Source organism: Chelmon rostratus, chromosome 14 (assembly GCF_017976325.1).
Source record: "Chelmon rostratus isolate fCheRos1 chromosome 14, fCheRos1.pri, whole genome shotgun sequence".
NCBI lineage: Eukaryota > Metazoa > Chordata > Actinopteri > Chaetodontiformes > Chaetodontidae > Chelmon > Chelmon rostratus.
In genome coordinates, this window is record NC_055671.1 from 3677555 (window position 1) to 3693295 (window position 15741).

A 15741-nucleotide genomic window follows, 5' to 3' on the forward strand; every position below is an offset into this window, starting at 1 on the left:
GGCCAGGAGATCAGACTGTGGTTGCAGTGGGCAGTTGCAGGTGTGAGTGACTGGGTGAGTGTCTCAGAATAAAAGGCTTTCATACTCAGTGAACTGACCCCTGACATAAGAAAAAGAGGGAAAAGAGAAAACTAATATAGTGTGTTTCCACACTCATTAGTATCCTGCTTATGATCAGGTTTTTGGAGTTATATTTGCACATGTAAACAGCTTCAGAAACCTGGATATGAAGAACTCTGACAGAAACCAGGATACTGCGGCATGCAAACACATTATCCAGGTCTCTGAAGCATCTCATGGCTGAGATGGTGAGAAATCAAAGCACACCTGCTGTTAGAAACCTGGACACTCTTATGATCAAGCATACAAGCATATGAATAATCAGGTTTATCATGTTCCATGTAAATGCTAGATCCCAAATGTGATCAAAAACAGGGAACTAATCCACATGTGAACGCACACAGAGCTTGGATTTCATATGTTCATTTTGGGATGTGAAACCAAAGGATTACATCAGAATTCATTATTTGCTTCGTTATTTGGCAATCTCAACATATCAGATGTAAAAATGAACAGAAAAAACTAGAACATGCACATCACAATAAAATCCATTCTACAAAAAACAGGTCGTGCATGATGTTGTCATCATCATCATCATCATCATCATCAGATGCTACTGGTTTGCATAATGGGAAGTATAAGATCTGGTGGTTTTGAATTGTGATGCATACTGGGGACTGGAAGTCCAGGTATGTCAGATTCTGCCTCTTCCATCTCGATTTCTTCTTTTTCTAATTTCTAATCTTACGACGACATGCTGTCGGCTCTGAAGTGGCCACATTGAATAACAACTGAAGAAATGCAGTTTTCATCGGTTATATTGCTGTTGCAGATTTGATTTGCATCAATGTGGGTAAAACGACCATTTTTAGTAAAAATAAATCCCCGCTGCAGTAAACACAGAGATGGAAATGATAGTTCCGATGTTGGATAAGGAACAGTGGGACTCTTGAGTAAAATGTAAGTAGCATCGTTGTTCCTTATTACCAGAGAAACATTGTTCTCATTCTCTGACCTAATTCTGCAGCGCAGCTCTGATCACAACAACATGAAAGGTCTTCTTTATCTCTGGATGGGAGACAAAAAGACAGCGGGGCAGGAGAAGGTGTAGACAACTGTAGTGGGGAGGAACGGGGGGAGGGGGCTTTCAAGAGGAGATTACCATTGAGCCTGACATCAATAATAATTGTAATAATGCTATTTTCAGAAGCCTGTTTACCGCCTGGAGAGAATAAGAACTGGAACTGGAACTTAAACTGATGTTTATCTTCAGAATAGATGAAAAGCTACGACTGTAATCAGAGGTATGTATTTAGAGATTTATGGGATTTATCGGAGTCAAACACAGATATTTCCTCAAGCATCACTACTTAGAGAAAAGGTGAATGTCTCTGCAGCTTCCCTCTGGAAACACACACTGTTTGAAATGCCTCAATCACTACAGCACTGTGAGGTGAACTGATGTAATCATACTTTTCTGATAGATATGGTCCAGTTTATTCATTTTTCCATGACAGAAATAATGCGTTTTTATTATTAATAACGTATCTGTTCTAACTGTCAAACACGGGTTTGTTTCTTGGCACAACATTAGAGAGAATGGAGGACATGTGATCACTGGTTCCTGGATGGTTACAAAGTGTTTCATACAAACCTTGGCTTCATGTGTCCAAACACGTTGACAACATGTGATGAAACCTCAAAGGATATTTGTATTTATCTGCATGGAAACAGAAACTCAGTAGTAACTCAGTCTTTTTTTTCTTTGTACAGGCCTTCACCAGAAGTTCAGCCTCACTCAGTGATTGCTTTATCTCTATCAGGTCATTATCATAATCATTTCAGACACATGCCAAACAAAGCCGGCCTGTGTTGTTTATTGTCTTGTTGTCACGGGTGGCCCGGCTCTTTCAGAGGCCAGCGTTGGACAGTGATGCCTTGCTGCATCTATTGGATTATGTGAGGGATTTGAAGCTAGGATTAGTCCACTGGGCTGTAGACAGCATGGGGGCTGCGTGAGCTTTTGCATCGCCGGGGCGTGTTCGGGTACATGTGTGTGTTTGAGCTGGAGGGCGGTGTGTGAAAGTGGTGTTTGCGCATCCCACAGGCCGCAGTGCGCAGCTGGTCTCACTTGGCTCCATCCAGATCTTTGGCACGGACCTTCAAACATGAACCTGTTCTGCTTCACACTGGTAAGATGCGTCATCTTCTGAACTCCAGAACATTTCAGGTTTGCCGATCAGGAGCGCTCGTTTAGTCCCTGCAGCCCTGAAAGAGCTGGGAAGCAGAAGACGCTGTGTGCGCGCTGTGGGAGAGACTGCTGACGTTATTGTTGTTGACAAGGATCTGAAATAGTCTTCCTGGGGAGCAAGACTGCAAACAACTTCCTCTGTTTGTAAGATACATCACATTCCAGAGTTGATGCAGTCTCCCTTTGCTGTGCTCACATTCACTATTGAGTTGGCTACTTAGAACTGTGAATGTGTCATGTGTAATCAATCATTATGTAATGGTAAAATAATCCTGTTAATGTGACACATTTTCCAAGAATATAACAGCTTTGCAACTTTGTTTTATGTAATCGCTTTCACATTTAGTGCATATGTACTACTTCTTGAATTGTTATGAGTTGCATATGTTAATGTGACAAAACTCAACAGTGTGACGTGTAGATGTAGAGAAATCATAAAATCAGTGCTAACTGAGTGTGATGGAATGAAAACTTCCTGTGATTATCACACTAGTAGCTACAATTTGCAGGGACACTGGTTTGTTGTTGGAAGTGATCACATTTACAGTTGTTACATGGCTTCAATTAGATAATTAGTGACAATCTATAGTGGTGGCTGTTAATACCGCGCTGAGCCCTCTTCGGCCCTGTGCCAAACTTTACTATAAATTTAGCATCAAAACAGTACAAAATGTCATGAACTCAAAACTGTAATAACACAGGAGCAGAGGATGTTCTGTCACCTGAATAAGCCATGACAGATTTATGTCAGCGGTTACACAACTGGTGTCTTTAGTCAAGGTTGAAATGTTGTATTAATGTTAATATGGAAAAAGATGTAAAAATGGACAGAACTGAAAAAAATCTCAAAATGCTTAGATGGTGTGAATCCAACACATGCAGCCTGAAACATATGTGAGAAGTTACCATCTTACACGTACACACGCGTCAGGGTTACACAGGTGTCACAGTTTTAAGGTTTAGATGACTGGGCTTCTAACACTTCGATCCCACCCTGTTCTGCACACAAACAGTGGCTGTCCCTGCAGAATATGACACACGAGGGACCACTTCACAAAGATGAGCAGACAGACGGGATTTTAGAAATCCCATTATCTGTCAGTTCTATTGCCTTTGTTCATTGCCAGAAGTGTAATATTGCTGCAGAAATCATATTTGCTTTTAATTTCTTTCACTTTTCTGCCTAAAAGCAATCAAATCTTAAGATATTTAATCTACAATAATAACACAACATGTGCAATATGTGTGCAATGGTAGAATGGAAACTTCTTGCCGAGCTATGAAACTTTAATGTGACACTCCACATGGAAAAGGTAAAGATTATATAACGGTAACATGTCTGTCTTCTATGTCTGACCAACGACATGGACTTTAGTTTGAATGATCAGTTTTTACTTATTGCATACAGCACTTCTCACATAAACAAGCATTTACTTTTCACATGGCAGGACATTTGAACTGAATCAGTGTGTTCATGGCAGACTGCAGATGTGCACTACCCTTGGATTGAGGAAATTAGGCACAAGAAGTACACCAAAGTGTGATGAATATTGATTATACATGTTTGAATGGCAAGCTGTACATGCAGAATAATCACACCAGTGTAGATGTCAGACTGCTAGATCAGAGGACATGCTTGTCTCTCAATGATGTACAGCTTTTCATTGATTTTGCATTGTGTAGTCTCACTGATGATTGATTCCAGACAATTCCTCCTTGATGAGCCTCAACAACAAGATATATTTAGTCTGAAAGTTCAAATCGAACCAATCGGTGTACTGTGGTATTTAAACCTGGCTGCTGTCACCATGCTGACTGACGACTTTCTCCCCCCCCTCAGGAGGGCTCCACAGACAGCATATATGAACCAGCCTACAGCCAAACACTGAAGGAAGTCCTACCCAAGTACCAGTGCAGCCCTGCTCTTAGGATGCGGAAGCCTGAATGGGGCGGCTCAGATCCATCCATCAGTTCTGTAAGTTTATTCATTTCATATTTTATTCAGAGCTTGACCTGATCAAACATCAGCGATGCACATCGTGGACTCTGGAGACTAGTGACACTCCTCAGATCCTTTCCTGGCTGCACAAAGAGTCTGAATGATACAGGATGAAAGCCTGCTCTGCACAACCAGAGAGAGGTGTAACAGTGGTGTTGATCAGTCATGCGCACTGTCCGGGACTGGAATTGCTGGATCCTGCATACTGTAGTTGATGCAGGTACAGCTGTGCAACAGTGTAATTACCAAGGGAACAATACAAAGAGTCTGAAGCCATGCTACTGGTTCTGTGAGGTTGTACTTTGGCACAGCAGTTCTTTGGACTAAATGCTAGCATCAGCATGCGCAACATGCTGACACTTTGCTGATGTTAATGTGTAATGTTTTCCGTGATTTGTTTATTTTTGTGTCATGCACATTCAAGTGTCACACATGAAAAAAAGAAAAACCTTTTACATATGACATTACACTGCAAGTATGCTGACATTTGCTAATGACCACTAAACAAGTGAGTGCAGCGGAGGCTGATGGGAATGTCATTAGTTTTGCAGGTATTTGGTCATAAACCAAAGAAATGAAGTTTCACACTGCTGATGGCTCTTTATGAAAAGTAGGGATCACCAAAATGATTGCAAGTCATCTTGAGTGAGACACTAATGTGTGTAGTAAATTTCATGGCAATCCATTGTACTGTTGTTGAGATGTTTCATTCAAAACCACAAATGTGAACCTCGTGGTGGAGCTAAAGGAAAAGTCAGAGCTTCAGCAAAATCGGTAGGCTTCACTGTCCGGTGCCAAACCATCCAGTACATGTTGAAATATTTCACTTCACCAAAGTCATTGGGATTACTCCTCTCAGCTTTCTGGAAATCCATGCTGATCCAGCCAACAGTTGTTGAGAAACTTCACTCTGGACCAAAGTGTGTCTGTAGAGTCAAGCTGCTAGCACGACTAAAAAAAAGGCACAGGTAGCCCAGAGATCTGCTGGAGAGATTCCTATTTATTATTTTCTTATTCTGTCTGATTTTGCAATAAGTTGTGCCTGTCTTTGTTTCCCCAAGGACCGACCTCAAGGCTCAATAAAAGTTATAAAGAGGAATAATAGAAGGTACGTGAGCTGCTGCTCAGCTTGTACAGAATTGTTTTTTAAGTGAGCACACACTGCATTGCTCGCTAATAATTTTCACTATGTGTTTTGTTTGTATAATAATAATAATAAATTAATTAATCAAGCTATTGCCCATAAGTGAATTAAAATATTTGTCATTATCATTTTAGGTCATGTGTGTCAACATCACCCCTGGACAATGAAACATCAGGTTGGTTAAATCGATCACCATCACTGCTGTTCATATCTCTGATGTTTGTGTTGTCAGATGGTTAGGACTTTATGAGAAAGTAACTTTAAGATTACTCTGCTTATCTTGATCTTACATTACAAAGACATTAATCATGCCTGCTGAACGTCATCAGGTGACAGGACAGGACTTATCTCATCAGCTGAAAGTCCAGAACAGAGGTTCAGAAACATCAGAAACATGTCCACCTAAGCAAAACTAAAGTGCTCAACAAGGGCACCGTGTTTCACTGAGGTTAGAGATCAGCTTTATATCAGAGAAGTTAGAGTGAGGAAGCCAGATGACAGCAGGTATCGAATAACTGTGCTAAGACTGGCTGGCGTCATTTACCTCAAAGCATCAGTGCTAATGACATAATTGATTTGTATGTTTGACAATGTATGATTATACGAGCATTGTCTGACCTGTGTGGACTGATCCTGCAGAGATGGGTAAAGCTCCCCGTCAGAGCAGCATGCTGACAAGAGATGACAGAGCGAAGGAGCTGAACTCCCACAGGACACAGGCTCGCCTGCCAGCTGAGGTAAAACCACATCACCTTAGCAGATATACAGTTCAGTAACCATGCTAAAAGTGATGCTAATGTTGTATTCGCTTAATAAAAATCAGAATTCGGATTGGAGAGCAATACATAATGGCTTTTGTTTTTTTTTTAAACCTTATCTCAATCTCATCAATCGCACGTGGACACAATCACTTTAGTCCCACAAATGATAATTATTGGCAAAGCTGGGCAGAGTAGTCTTTTGTAATCCTCTACCCACATGACAGTCCGTGCCAGATAGGCACGTAGCTACCTGACACACCTGGATGTGTGGGGCACATGTCAGTGCACATGACGGAAATGTCAGTGTCAGTCTATCTTTGGTCATCTTCCACGGTCTGGTGGTGTAACGGAGGAATGCAACAGATTCTATTACAGTAAGCTGCTGATAAAAATACCACATTAGACCCTTTGGCAGTAGATGAAAGAACATTTTGTCTGGAGTCTAAATGTGTGAAGTCAGAAGTCTGGCTAAGTCTTCAAAATTAACTCACTGAGTATGTTTGTGTGGTTTGGACGGAGGGTGCAGGGGTAAACAGAACAGTGAACGTGAATTAAACCTGAGAGAGGTCACCTGTATGTCAGCCAAATTAGATCCACTGTTCACTTTAATCTGCCTTCTAATCTTTAATCTCCTTTGTAAGGCTCTTTTATATCTGCCCTGTGTTCTTTAAAACACCTGGGTTTTGGACAGTTTGATGTTTTTCGTGCCAACAGCTGATAGTTGAGAAGGGGACATCACGAGAGGACAGCAGTCTCATCCACAACAGGGAGCAAGTGATGGGGATGGTCACAGAGGGAAAACAGCATGTTTTAGCCCTCTCATATGCTTAGTTGTTATGCGCCTTAATGTAAATGTAGATAGTGGTGGCATTCAGATTCTTATCTTACATAAAACTAGTAAAACCACACTAAGAACCCTAAACCTGCACTCAAAACCTTACTGAAGTACTCTGGTCCAACAGGAGACCCCAACAATATCTGTAAAATAAATGAGGTGGAGAAAAAAGTTTATTATGGCCAATCTGAATACTTCCATTACTGTTTAGAAGTATAAAGTGGCAAAAAGTAGAAATACAGAAGTACAAATATCTCAAATAAATGCACTTAGTTACTCTCCAGCACTGAATGAATAACATGAGAACTTGTGGTAGTTCATATGCTAAATAATAAGCAGATCTGATATAATAATAGATAGCTTATGTGTGGTAGTAGGGGATTTAAATTTAGTTAAAATACTAAGGATGGCTTTCCCCATTTATGTTATTTGCAAACAAACATTCCTATGCAGTGGTGTCAAAGTCTAATAAGGTGTTATTTAAAGGTGTATTCCTTTAACATATTCCTCTGTTTCTGTAATGCACAAACTTGATGTATGGCTGCTGCTGCATGTGCATACACTGTATTGAATGCACTTATTGTTTCTTAATAACAGGGTGGTGACGCTGCAGCTGACACAGCAGAATCAATACACACCACAGGAAGACTAAAGAAGTTGCAGAATCTGGTGCACGCACAGAAGGGACATCAGGGTGGAGCTGCAAAAGGCAAGACCACGTCCGAGAACGGTGGTGAGTTATTGTTCATTATGTTCAAGATTCTGCCTTGAATCTGTCATCATTAACAATCACTTCTGCTCATCTTCAGATCATCTGGCAAACGTGTTGAGTAACAACAATCCAGTGCTAACCTGCATCGGCCTGGGGAAGAGAGCCGAGAAGAAGCCCTCTAAAACTGCTCCATCGCTACCGCAGCAGCAGCAGCAGCAGCCCAGAGATGTCCATGAGGATTCAGAGGAGGAAGGAGCTTGGAGCCCACGGCTTGGGAGTTACCTGTGGAGCCCATTTGAGTGTCCGCAGCCCTGGACTCCTTTCTACCACACCTGTCGCCAACCTCGACATGAACTGTGGGTCTGCGGCGGCAACTTGTCGCTGCCCCGGGCGACAGAATGGGATCGCTTTGAGAGTTTGATCCAGGAACTGGACAGCAAACAGTCTGATCTGTCTCCTGCACACACAGTCTGCAGGCCCATCACAGACCTGCAGCGCTCACAAAGCACAGTAAGTTCAACATTGCTGTTATTACCATCAGAAAATGAGGCGATTTCAGCGCAAGTGTTATCACAACATCATCATATGATGCATATTAGAGAAACAGTTGTGGGAAATATCTGCATTTGCTTGGATGAAAAGGTTGATACCACTCTCATATCTGTCTGTTCAAAATGCAGCTGCTTCACAAACAAGATCTAATGTGTTAATTAGTAAGCTTTAGTGATGCTGAGTGGGATGATTTTATTACCTTTGGACGGAGCCAGCAGAGCTCTTTCCTCATGCCCAGTGTTTATGCTAAGCTAGGCTAACCTGCAGCTGGCTGTAGTCTCACAGCATATTGAACAGGCAGATATGAGAGTGGTTTTAACGCTCTCCCCAAACTGCTCCTTTATGTGGCTTCTTCTTTGGCTCTATTGAAACATGGTGGAAAGTTTTCACTCCTTCTGCCTGTTGAATATCTGAGGAATAGAGCAACCCAACACATTACAATTTCACAGAGGATGCTGTTTGTTTGTTTACAGCAATTATTCTTATGTCTCAAATGATGTTAAAGCATTTGAGACAGTGTTAAGCATTTATTGAAAGAACAGGAGAAATTAAGAGTACCACAGTCTGTGATGCCTCTCACTCTTTTTGCCTGCTCTCACATCTCTAAAGTATCATTAAACTGTGCTTTGCCAGGCCTGACTCTCTAATTGCACCTCAGAGCTCTTTAGGGAACATTTAGACTAACTGAAGTCTAATTGAAATTTCCAGCTAATAATTGTTTTTTATTGCTTTTAGGATATACTGAACGAAACATTTTACTGCTCAGTTTCATTATCACCCTCAGCTAGCGCTGCTAATGCGCTATAAACTGCTATTTAATAATTTCAGCCGTATGAAAACAAAACAGATGTGATGGTATTACACAAGACTGTATTGGAGGAGCGTCGACCGTCCTGCTGGAACTGGCGAATGTGGATGTCAACTGATATCCCTTAAAGTTTACACATGAGAGGAAGGAAGCAGCATCTTTAGAGGTGCACATCAGGGAGATCCAGGAAAGATAAATGACATGCTGATGCATGAAGGAGTGATGTAGTTAAAGAGCCAGTCCACTCAAGTCTCAGAAAATGACTCAAGGCATATGATTTGAGTATCTCAGCTGTGGCATGGAAACTACAAAAATTCAGTATTAATATGGATGTTTCATGTAATTGCAAACATGCATGCATCCATGTTTGTAAATTGTACCCAGTATTGAGGACAATGATATTAAATAGTTGCTTATCCAAGCACTTAGAGCGTGACAGCGAGGCCTCGGTTCACCAACGGTCAGTGTTGGGAAACAAGCCAAGAGTCAGTGTAACAGATGTTCTGATAGCAGCGCTGAATGACCGCTAAACTGAAGCCAATGGCAAACTGGAGGGGCTCATTGCTGTCGCACCGTTTCCCCTTCAAAGACAGTTGCAGAGGAAAATGTAAGAATTTAGACCAGCAGATGATGCATTTTTGTAATCTGCTGATCTATGTTGAAAGAGATTGACAAAAATAACAGCGAGCCTCTCCCCACGTTACTGGAACATAACATAGTTATAGATCAGTGCAAAATGATCATTCAAATACAAGCCACAATATTTTGGCTCAGGATACATAAAAATACAGCATATCTAAGAACTGTATGGCTGCCAGGGTTTAACCTAATTCTGAACACAAATCATAGGGAACAAACACCCAACTGTTTATGTTGTGGGGTCACAGGGAGAACACACACACACACAGGCAAATAATATGTCCATCTGTCACCACAAAACACACATTTTAATCTCTCTTTTACCCAAACAGTTGACCAGATTTGGGAGATTTGACGCCTTCAGACAGCACTCGCCTTTGATGAGACCAGAGGATAATGGAGGCTCTCTGGTAAGAGAACCAACCCTCCCAATCTACCAGCTTGTCCCTCTTGGAGCAGGAAGTGTGCACCGTTTGTTTGGCAGAGCTCTACTGACAAAGTGTTTTGTTCTTAAAGCAAAAGCAGGAGCAGAATGGTGATCCAGCCACGCTGAGGCTGCAGAGGAAGGAGATGGAGACCTCACCACACAGGGACAGGAAGCACATCAAGGCCTCAGCGGAGAGAAGGCTGACAGCCATCATTGTATGTCACGCAGTCTACAAAGCTCACGTTAATGCAACCAGTTTTAAGTTCGTGGCACTCTGCGCTCGCTGTGGTTCACACCTAATGAAAAAACATCTGTTAGCGACACAGCTGTCAGCACCACACCTGCTCTGCCACACTGTAAGCTATCAATCAAACTATCATTTGCCATTTTACTGAAGCAGCTTTACAGACTAGTGTTGACATTAGCACTAAAAGTACAGCAGGGGCTGACAGGTCCAACATGCGTGAGGACTCCTGCCACCTTGACATGGTTTGCTTTAAAAGACAGGTTAACACAACAATGTGAATATGGTGTATGAAAAGTTTATCTGCAAATGCATTTTCAGCAGTAATCATTACAGTGTGACTGTTGGAATAATAATTGGAGATATTTCTTTTTAAGAAAATGGCCTGCCAGCATCCAGCCATTCTTTCAAAGCCTGACCACATCACATTACATGCATTCGCAGTCCATGTTTTACTAGTCGATTCATTAGAACCGTGAGTGGCACTTCTAACAATAGTGAAAAACACATGCTTAACTAATGCGCAGCTAATACGTGAGTCATGATGATTTAAACGCATGAATAAATGCACGATGTGTAATGAATTTCTGTTGCTCAAGGTTAAAAAGAAATCCACACATGCATGAATTCATTGCATACGCGTCACCTGCATTTCCTAAAAACAGCTCAAGAGGACAACTCGATCCTGTGCATATTTCACTCTGGCCTCCATCAGTTTTACTGAGCTGTCAAATTATGGCAGTTTTATCATCTAATAGCTGACGGGGGTCACATTACAGATATAATTTATGACAAGTCTGAAAATGTATTTATGATAACTAATTACTTTTTGACGAGTCAAGGCATGAATTTAAGAAATATTTAATTACATTTTGGAGCAGTCACAGTTCAGTAACACTATATAATAATAGTACGAACGTATGCTTCACTAATGAATGAGTCATGATGATTTAATACATGAATTATTGCAGATGTATCATGAATTCCTGCCTCTCACTATTAAAATGTGATCAAGTCACAATGAGTTTATGTGACTAGTTCACAATCAATGTATGTTAACTTACAGTTACTTCATGCAGTCATTTATTGGACACCAAATTATCTGCATCTCAGTTACATAGGATCAAACTAGTACTCAGATGCAAAGATCTACATGTTACCTAAACATCTGTCACATTCACAAGTATCATACTAAAGCCAGACCAGCTGTGTGGCCGTAGGGATGGCAGTGAAGATCATCTGACTATCAGTGCTTTGCGTTTTCTACTTTAATTATAGAGTTTTACTGAATTTTTGATGATCTATTACATTTTAACTTATCACACAAACTCATAATGACTTGATCATTTCATGCAAAATTCATCTGCATTAAGTCATGCATTGAATCATTGTGACTGGCACATTATTTATGCATTTGTTAAGATTATGCTTCGTATTATTATTGAAAACTAATTATGAGTACTGAAAATATAATTAAACCTTCCTCAAATTGCTGAAAAAGTATTTATGTCTACATTAGTCATCAATGTAATGTGATATGCATAATGAAGTTTAGAGTAAAACCTGGTCTGCCAACGTCTTTAAATTACATGCATTGGTAAATTTGGAATATGTTGACTTTCTGCTGCTATTATAAAACCTAATTAAGTTAAGTTTAAGTGCAGCCCATGCGGTATCTTACAATTCAGAAACTGCACTTTGATGGAGTGATGTAAATATGGGCCATGGTGTGAAAGTCCCTGTACAGGAACAGGAAGTTAAAAGCTGAGCACAGGTAGTTGGGGATTAAGCTCAGCACACACCTCCTAGGTCTCAGCTATAAAAAGCAAGGCAACTCTTTCAGGATTAAGTGTTTTGCTTGCCAGAGGAGCTGCGTGTCCCAGCATAAACTAAGATACTGAGCTGTTCCTTCACATGAGGAATCAAACGCTGCAGCTTAGGGCCCTGACTCAGCTTTCTGGTTGGTTAGCTTTTTCTTTTGTTTGCCTGTAGTGGAAGATAACAAATGACAGAGAACCGAAAGTGTGTAAGGCAGAATAAAAATGTGTTGCTGTTTTCACTGTGCAGAATGGAAACACACAGAGAGATGAAGCAGACAGCAGAGGAGTTGGTGGTGGAGGACCATTTATTAAAGGACACAGGGGGTGCAGTAACTCTCTGGAAAGCCTCTACAGCCTCAACAGTGGACAAAGCTCCTCAAGTAAGCACCTTCAGGCAGAGGCGTACCCTTCACACCACAACCTGATGAATTATGCAATCCCTGCTTGTGCACTCAAGTATCCTGTCCTCCCCTTCAGATGCACTAATTTGTAGAGCTACGCTATCCTCTGACAAATCAAAACCCACATCCTCCGCTCAGGCTTGGGCCGTCGTACTGTTGACACGAGGATGACTCGACTAGACGGCGGTAGAATGGAATGAAGTAATTAGCTTGCCCTTTGTTGAACCCGCGTGTTTGTCTGCTGTTCCACAGGTGGAGTCACCAGTGGGTCAGACTGCTCCAGTAACAGAGACAGTCTGAGGCTGGAGGACGACCTATTGTGCACGAGACAGTTCTGTGGCAGAGCCAGAGTCCATACAGACTTTGTGCCAAGTCCATACGACACCGAATCGCTCAAACTCAAGGTAAACCAGTCTGGAAAGGAAATATACTTAATGTGGGACTGTATAACTGTAACTGTATTAAACTGGGGCTGGACTGCCATGCGTGGCTACAGGGGATGGCAAGGTCAGTCGATGCTGGTCTACCTCTTTGGTCCAGACTTGGATATATTTCAACAACCATTTGATAGATTGCCATGAAAAACTTTTCCCAAGGTGCCACCATGAGATTGACATTTTACTGGCAAATTAAAAGCCCATCATGTCAGTCCAAAATCCACAGCACTCATTCCGTGTGAAAGTGTGTTCAAAGGTTTATCGAAAGCTTATATGAGGATTCAGCAGTTAATCAAATCAAAGTTACAGTCATCTTTTGTGTTGTTGAGCTGAAATGGAAGGATATTCACAAAAAGAGGACATTTTAGCCTAAAAACACTGTAATTTTGGAAGATACTCACTTATTTTGCCTAATTAATGACAAGCTGTGGCATGGGCTAAGCATTGTAATAACTTTTTGATGCCTTACATTTCCATGCAGCTCCACCCTCAGGTCAAAAATGTTCATGCGTCCAATATTTGGGTTTATGAATAAATACCTGCAAAACTTATGACAGTCCCATCAGCCACAGCTGTAAATGTGCTACAAGGCAAACTAAACTGAACACAGGTGGTGAACATTGTAACATTACACCTGCTAAACATCATTAACAGTGTAAACATGGACTTAGTGGACATGGACAATAGGTTTGTAACGAGCCATTGTGGAGCTCAGTGACACTGGCTCTTCACCTTGGCAGTGCCTGACTCCACCAAACTTCTGGCTAATCCAAAAATAGGCAAAGAGGTGGAGCGTGGGTGGAGCTGAGGCTGGCTGAATGAAGCCTGGTTGCTGAAACCTAGTGGCCAGCTGTCACGTAAGGATGCCGCCCACAATTAGGTATAACTTTAAGCCTTAATAGAATTTAAACGAGTGAGTTGTGTAAGAATCCACCCTGTATAGTTGTCATAAACAAGGGAAATTAGCTACAGAGGTCAAAACCAGTTTTTGTACCATGCTGTGTATTTCTGCTAATTTTAATATGGAGGTCTATGGGGATTAACTTGCTTTTGGAGCCAGCCTCAAGTGGTCATTCAAGGAACTGCATCTTTTTTTTTTTTACAGACCCTGCTGCTTGTTGCTCCTGCCCAGGAAGCACAGATGAAAAGTAGCAATAGCTCTCTCTATACTTCTTCTCTGTGTGTTAGAGCGATGCTTTTTGTGCACGGTGCCTGTCAAATAAATGCAATAAAACGAAACCAAACTTTCATTCAGGTGGGAGATGTGATTGACGTCATCGCCAAGCCCCCGATGGGAATATGGACAGGTATGCTGAATAACAGACTGGGAAATTTCAAGTTCATTTATGTGGATTTGCTGACAGAGGAGAGTCCCGAGACACACGAGGGCACATGTACCCACAGAGTGAGGCAGAAATCAACTGTTCTGGAGGTGTTACGGCGCCTTAGCTTGGAGGTATTGTGTTCTTATTTGTGTTTCAGGCTGATTTTAATGTAGCCTACCAACAACCATCTTCCATACAACAGTGTGTTGTTCAGCTGAAAAGTGTTTTTTCCACTCGCTGCACTAGGAGTACTCCTCATCTCTGCAGCGTCACGGTTACCAAACAGTGGACGACTTGATGAGGCTGAGGGAGCATCACCTGACGGAGCTGAATGTGACTGATCCAGAGCACAGGCATCGTCTGCTCGCCGCTGTCGACTCGCTGCAGCAACTGCGCTGTGAGTAATGGGAAACACAGAAAAGGTCATCCAAGGACAGTGTCACCATGCACGTTTTGTGACAAGATAAAACCCGAAAAAGATACGCTGAGACGTTTGGATTCAGAAAGGAGAAGGGACAAGTGACATTGCACCTCAAGTAGATAAGACTGGGAGGGTATCCGGGCCACAGCTAAAGAGGTTAAGGATAACAGGATAACCCCAAAGAGCATTTCTGAGAATAGAGTAGGACACACAAGGACAGTAGCTGCAGACAGATAGGCCGTTGAGCCTTAATGCACAGGAATAATAGCTGTAAAGGATTACTTACTGCTCATCTTTTCAACTCTGTGACAGTCCAACCAGCCGTCTCCTCTGCTTTACAGCTGATAGTCAGAAGGAGAACGAGGCCAATCAGGAGGCCGAGACCCCCAGCGAGAACACGAAGGCAGATACGAACAACTGCCCAAGAGACTCCGGCTGCCACATGCCATCTGACGGCTCTGACAACAGCACAGAGGACACAGACCTTCACTTTATCTCTGAATACCCTCTACCAGCGGAGACGACAGCTTCATGAGAGCAATAAGGCCTGTTTTATTCCTTATTCCGCGAATCAAAAACTGTTTTTTTTTTTATTTCTTTCAACAATGTAATTTGTAATTATGAACAATAAAATGCCCGTGGTGAGCCTTTACCACTGCTAATCCCAAAGCCCCTCTACTGGGCACGTGTAAGGTGTTCATTTGTTTCATGAAAAAAAAGCTTTTATGAATGTGTTTTCTGTAAAAGATTTTACTATGGCCAATAACAGTCACAGAGAATCACCATGAAATGAGCAAATACTCTCCATTTGCACACAACATCACAGTTAACTCACTGACTGTCCCAAAAAAAGAAGACTATTTTAAGGAGTACAGGTGTCTCAGGCTGCAACTAACAATCATTGT

At 41.8% G+C, this 15741-nt stretch overlaps 1 protein-coding gene across 1 annotated transcript; it reads left to right on the forward strand.

The window, feature by feature from the left end:
- The first annotated feature begins 2192 nt into the window (after positions 1 to 2192).
- Positions 2193 to 15382, forward strand: samsn1b (SAM domain, SH3 domain and nuclear localisation signals 1b). Its single transcript, XM_041952703.1, has 14 exons — positions 2193 to 2252; positions 4152 to 4286; positions 5372 to 5418; positions 5589 to 5629; positions 6094 to 6191; positions 7648 to 7783; positions 7860 to 8272; positions 10094 to 10171; positions 10278 to 10403; positions 12500 to 12632; positions 12906 to 13057; positions 14346 to 14546; positions 14662 to 14812; positions 15178 to 15382. The coding sequence occupies exons 1-14, from the start codon at positions 2229 to 2231 to the stop codon at positions 15369 to 15371; spliced, it is 1929 nt and encodes a 642-aa protein (XP_041808637.1). The 5' UTR covers positions 2193 to 2228; the 3' UTR covers positions 15372 to 15382.
- Positions 15383 to 15741: the final 359 nt, after the last annotated feature.